This window comes from Condylura cristata, unplaced genomic scaffold, assembly GCF_000260355.1.
Source record: "Condylura cristata isolate star-nosed mole 26May11 unplaced genomic scaffold, ConCri1.0 scaffold00026, whole genome shotgun sequence".
NCBI classification, from domain to species: domain Eukaryota; kingdom Metazoa; phylum Chordata; class Mammalia; order Eulipotyphla; family Talpidae; genus Condylura; species Condylura cristata.
Window position 1 is genome coordinate 986,489 of NW_004567127.1, and position 5,396 is coordinate 991,884.

The following is a 5,396-nucleotide window of genomic DNA, read 5'->3' on the forward strand; positions in this document are numbered from 1 at the left end:
TCTGCTGCGCCGTGGGGTCCTTCCCCGGCTGGGGATGGAACTCGTGCTGCAGCGTCTGTGGACGGTTCCATAGTGCTTCGTGGGCTTCAGCCCCTGGCCCCACCAGGGAGGGCCCCAGATGCTTTTCCATTAAAACCTTATTTTGGGTTTCATAAAAATGGTAGATATATCTTACTATGTTTTGGTAAATTTCCTCATCTCTCTTAGGCCACTTTAAAAGAAATTTTTATTGTAGTAAAATATAGAAACATACAATCTACCAGTTAGAGCCTCCGCAGCCTACAGCTGTAGTGGGGCACCGAGCGCTGTGGGGCATCACCTGGACTTTAATCCTCCCAGAACCCCTGGCCCTTGTCGGCAACGGCAGCGGGGCCACTCCCCTTCCCCTCAGCAGAGGGCCCCCGCTGCGGCGCAGGAGTTTAGGGAAGAGGGAAGGGGCCCGGGCTAGAATGCAGGGCGAGACCGCGGTTTCTCTCGGGTCTTTATTCACAGGCTCAGCAGCCCTGCCACGGATCGGCGCGATTCCTGCGCATCAGGAAGCGGATCTTGCGCGCCATCTCCATGTTGTACACGCGCCTGCACGTCTCGTAGCTCTCCCGCTGGCGCCGGCGGCACGGCTTCTCGTAGTAGCGGCGCCGCCGGATGTCCTCCAGGAGCCCGTCCTCACCGAGGATCCTGGGGAGCAGCGGGGGTCAGAGGCTGGGTGTGGGAGGCTGTCAGCTCCCCCAAAGACCCACTCACATGTGCGGGAAGGGGCGACAACATAGTCCCCGCTGTTGGGGAGTCCACAGTCGGGGTCCTGCTCAACCTCCTACCACAACTCCCTGAGAAGGGAACTCAGGCCCTAAGTATAGCAGCCAAGGGTCATTTCAGAAACTTCCACTGAGGTGAGACATGTGCAGTAGGAAAGAAACCAGTGGGGTGACCCCCTCCTCGGTCTCACTGGAGAAAGGGGTTCCATGCCTGTTGTGTTTAAGAACCGGTGCAGCTAAAGCCTGCAAGTCTGAGAGCTCTGAGCACCTAAACACAAGCAAAGATGGGTCAGCATCTCTCTCTCCCTGCCTGCCTGTAGACAGACAGGAATGAAGGCTGCTTTCTAGAAGAGCCTATTACATTAGCGAAAATAGAGGAGATCAAGTGCTGAAAGAAAAAGATTAAATGCATAAATGTAAAAGGACACAAACCCTGTGTATGACTTCACCTACGGTCTGTCAGGGTGACAAAGACCACGTAAGAGCAGGATGAAAGAAAACTGCAAAAAAGGGAACTTACACACCTACTCAGATGTGCTTACTGGATGCAGGAAGAGCTCTGCAGAACTCATGATGTGAGCAGAGGTGGTCAGGACGCATCTGCTTCCCAAGACAGGTGAAGGACTAACACACCAAGAGTCTTAGCGAAGGAGACCGCTTGGAGTCCAGGCACCTGGCTGGACAAGTCAGCTGCCAGCTGAAGCGAAACTCAGTGGCTTGTGTATGAAGAGCTGAGTCACCAGGCTGGGGGAGTCTGGAGGCGGCAGACTCCATTACTGCAGCCCTCTAGGTCAGGGGCAGCCGGACACATGCCATTGTGCCTCCTTCCGTGCTCAGGGAGCGATCCCTCATGTGGGGATTTGGGAACCTTCCCTCCCCCCACCCTGAGGACCACTGTGGGCCTTAGCCACATAACTCGCACCCCAGGCCGTCTCACCGGGCAGACACATGTGCTGCTTTGGCCTCCTTGCTCCAGACATGCTCAAGTTTCAACCATCTCCCTCTCCTCACTGATATGGCAGTTAGACCACAGAATATGGAACTTACTTTTAAATTACTATCAGAAAGCAGAGAGAGACCAGGAGAAGCCTGGGGAATAAGAGAGACATACAGGTGGCCAGAGAAACAAGGTGAGGGAAAAGCAGAGACAAAGAGAAGTATATTGGTCAAAAAATTCTGTCTGACAAAGTCTGGGACATTCTACAACCAGCCTGCTCACATCTGTATGCTTGAAAGTCCTCGCCTGAGTGTGAACCTCTCCCCTGTCTCATACATTACTGTAAACCAACACTACTTCAAGGAAAAAGGAGAGGTCCTTGAGGGCCTCCCTGGGGTTAAGTCTCAGCACTATGAAGTGGTCCACAGCCACTGCAGTGTGAGTTCGATCCCCGGTCAGGGAGTGACCCCAGGGCTCAGCAGACCCCTCCCGTCTCCCTCTGCCCCCTCAGCAGTGGGTTTCAGTGGATCCACCTGTTCTGCTCCCCCTGACTCCCTGCACCTCTGACCTGTACCCCGGTTCTTGTATGCATAAATAAATCTTTAAATAAAATAATAAAAAAAAGTCCTTTTACTCTACCAGCAAAGTATTAATTCACTGCAACCATCGCAGTCTCCACACTGCTTCCCAACAATTCCACACAAAGTTCCCGTCCCCCAAGTTCACAAGGAAGCCTAAAAGAGACATTACACTCCAGCCCCGAGTCTCCAGGGTTTGACTCTTTTTTTTTTTTTAAAAGATTTATGTATTGATGCACACAGAACTGGGTACAGGCCAGAGGTGCAGGGGCGGTGAGAGGCTCCACCAGAGACAGAGCGGGGAGCAGAGCAGGTGGATCAACAAAGTACAGTGCTGAGGGAGCAGTGGGGAGACAGGAGAGGTCGGCTGCAACCTGTGGGTCACCACCCGGGCCAAGGATCGAACTCGCACTGAAGTAGCTGCAGCTGGCCTGCAGTGCTGCATTCCAACCCACTGTGCCACAGGGAGGGTGGGTCTCTAAATTCTTTGATTTTGAGCAATGTAAATCTCCCCTCCCCCAACCTAGTCCTCAATTAGTATTTTAACCCTTGAAGTGAAGTATTTCCATGCATCCTACCTGGACTACTTGCAGGGTGCCACAGACAAAATCTGAGTAAATCCGATGCATCGGCCTGTACCTCCAGCCCTACTTGAGCAGAGGTGGGTGCGTGTTATCTCTAACACTGGGATAATGGCAACCAGTACAAACACCACCTAAAATTTTAAGTAGGAAGAGGAGGCTTCAAAGACATTCCAGAGTGGCTCCCAAAGGTAGTAGTACAGCTCCTCCCCTCTCCTCTGCGCTAAGGATGCTTCTGCGGAGAAGACTGACAAGCACTGAACAGGACTGACACAGGCGGGGAGCACCTGCGCGTGCTGAGCAGACACTGAGCGCTCTCGCCCGCCAGCGCCCGCGGCTTCTACACAGGCTACACACCTGTGAGCGGGCCTCTCCCTCACGCATCTGCCACGGCCCTGCTGAACAGCAAATCTCACAGAAGATTTATAAACACTGCGGTGAAATGAGTCTCATCAGGAGGCGAGACCGACGCGCTGGAACCCCGAGATGTTACTAAGGGATGCAGGCTCGTGCACAATCCACATAAAATGACTATTCTATCTGAAGCGACACACGAGTTTAAAGGAAACAGAGGTGTAACGTGACCTGAATGTATGCTATAAAGCAACAGTAATTTTTCTAAAAATGGGTTCAAGACTTGGAGTTTACTGCACATGGTTACAGAGGCATACGACTTCATTCTCACGCGTGGCCTCCCGGCGCACTGAGCAGGAGGCTGCGCTGCCAGTCGTGAGCCATAATGAGCTCGTGGGTTTACTCTGGACTCTCAATTCCGCCTCTGACCTGCTTCCTTTATGCCAACTTCATATTGTTTTCGTTGCTGTCGCTTTATAGACCCATCTGACTTCACTAAAACCCGCAGAAAAAGACTGACAGGGAGAGATCAGAAAAGGGTGAATAAGTTGCAAGACTTTCCTTTTCCCAAGTGCAGCATTTCATTAGCTGATTCACTGCAGCCTAAAGACTCCACTTGTGCCTCCAACATAATGACATCTCAGCGCTTTCACAGGAAGCCGCCAGAAGCTCTGAAACAGGAGAGGCCTGGGAGAAGCAGTCATAGGAAAAACACGGAGGGGGTACCACAGGTACGTAGCTGACAATCTTCACGCTCCACGTGACAGAGGAGCAGCCCTGCCCAGGGGCAGGGCTGGCAGGGACAAGGAACGAGGGACAGCTGTCCCAAGACCAGGTCCTTTGAAGACACCAAAGCTGGGCCCAGACTCTTCCCACAGTTTCGCTTCCTACAGGCTCCTGCCGTCCAACCTGCCACATGTCCAACCTTTTGCTTTCTAGGTTCTCTTTTAGGTCTCCCTTAGTCACCACAACCACTACCAATATTTAAACCCAAACAGGATTAAGTGAAAGTGAAAGCCATAGGTCTCTGTGTCCTGAGAAACAGGGACCTGGTAACAGAGCATTTATGATGCTTTCCACCACTATGTGACCTAAGAAACACAATTTGATGTTTTAGATCCCCTTTCTGGTGAAAAAAGGTGCCACCTACTGGCCTTTTTCATACAGTTTCTTTGATATTCCCACCAAGCAAGCATGTGCTTCTCCAGACTGCTTCAGTGGCTGGAGAAAACGATGAAGCAAGCCAGAGATCCTGAGCTGGGTCAAGGGAAGGCTAACAACTACCTGCCTGAGAAGCGACCCTGGGAGGGCAGTTCGCATCAGCGCGCCCGCAGATCTCTGGCTGCCACTCAGAACCTTTCAGTACAGCCCCTCACTCTCAGCTCCTTTCCATCTTTGTTTCTGCTGCTGCAGAAAGCTTCCTCTAAACCCGGAACGCTTTTCCATCTCTCGCTTGCTTCTCCAAGATCCCAAGCGAATGTAACTTTTCTACTGCATCGTCCTACATCAGTCCCTCTCTTTGCCGCCTCCTTTTTAAAACTATCCAAAAGGAAGGGTTTATTGCTGGAGGGAAAGAGGACGTTTCCGCAGGCAGAAGGGGGCAGGAAGAGCAGCTCCTGAAAGAGACAGTTCTACTCAGAGGCCTCCCAGACCCAGACTGTCTGTCCATCCGATACTCCTGCTTTCTGGCAACTTCATATCTTGATTTCCCCTTCTGGCACTTTCCTAAGTGCTGAATAGAATTGAGGTTGATCATCAGCCGGGTGGCTACTGAGGAACCGGCTTCATACTCTCAGGCTTTGGTAAGAACGTCAAGATGATAAACTGAGGGGCTCATAGGTTTGACGAGACAGAACAGTTGGGCGGGCACCGCTCTGAGACAATCTAATGCCAGCGTGCGGGGTGCAGGGGTGGGGTGCAGGGTGAGGATACCTACCACTCCGCGAATCTGCCCAGGCACCTGCTCCTCACACTTACCTGTTTAGGGTCCTGTAGGCACCTTCAACGTTCCCCTCCTGCACCATCACAGTCCTAGCAATGAACTTCAGATGCTTGGCCATGACCTTGAAGTCTTCACTCTGCGGGTCGTCAGGCAGGGTGAGAAAGGGGGAGTCAAGCGCAGAGGCCCGGTAAGCAGCGCCGCGCGGCCGAAGCCCCCAGCCCCTCCCGCCTCGCGCCGCGCGGCTCCCGGGAG

At 52.7% G+C, this 5,396-nt stretch overlaps 1 protein-coding gene across 1 annotated transcript; it reads right to left on the bottom strand.

Moving 5' to 3' along the window:
* Positions 1–208: 208 nt before the first annotated feature.
* Positions 209–5,390, bottom strand: MRPS21 (mitochondrial ribosomal protein S21). Its single transcript, XM_004689561.2, has 2 exons — positions 5,180–5,390; positions 209–675 (listed from the first exon to the last, which is right to left on the bottom strand). The coding sequence occupies exons 1-2, from the start codon at positions 5,260–5,262 to the stop codon at positions 495–497; spliced, it is 264 nt and encodes an 87-aa protein (XP_004689618.1). The 5' UTR covers positions 5,263–5,390; the 3' UTR covers positions 209–494.
* Positions 5,391–5,396: the final 6 nt, after the last annotated feature.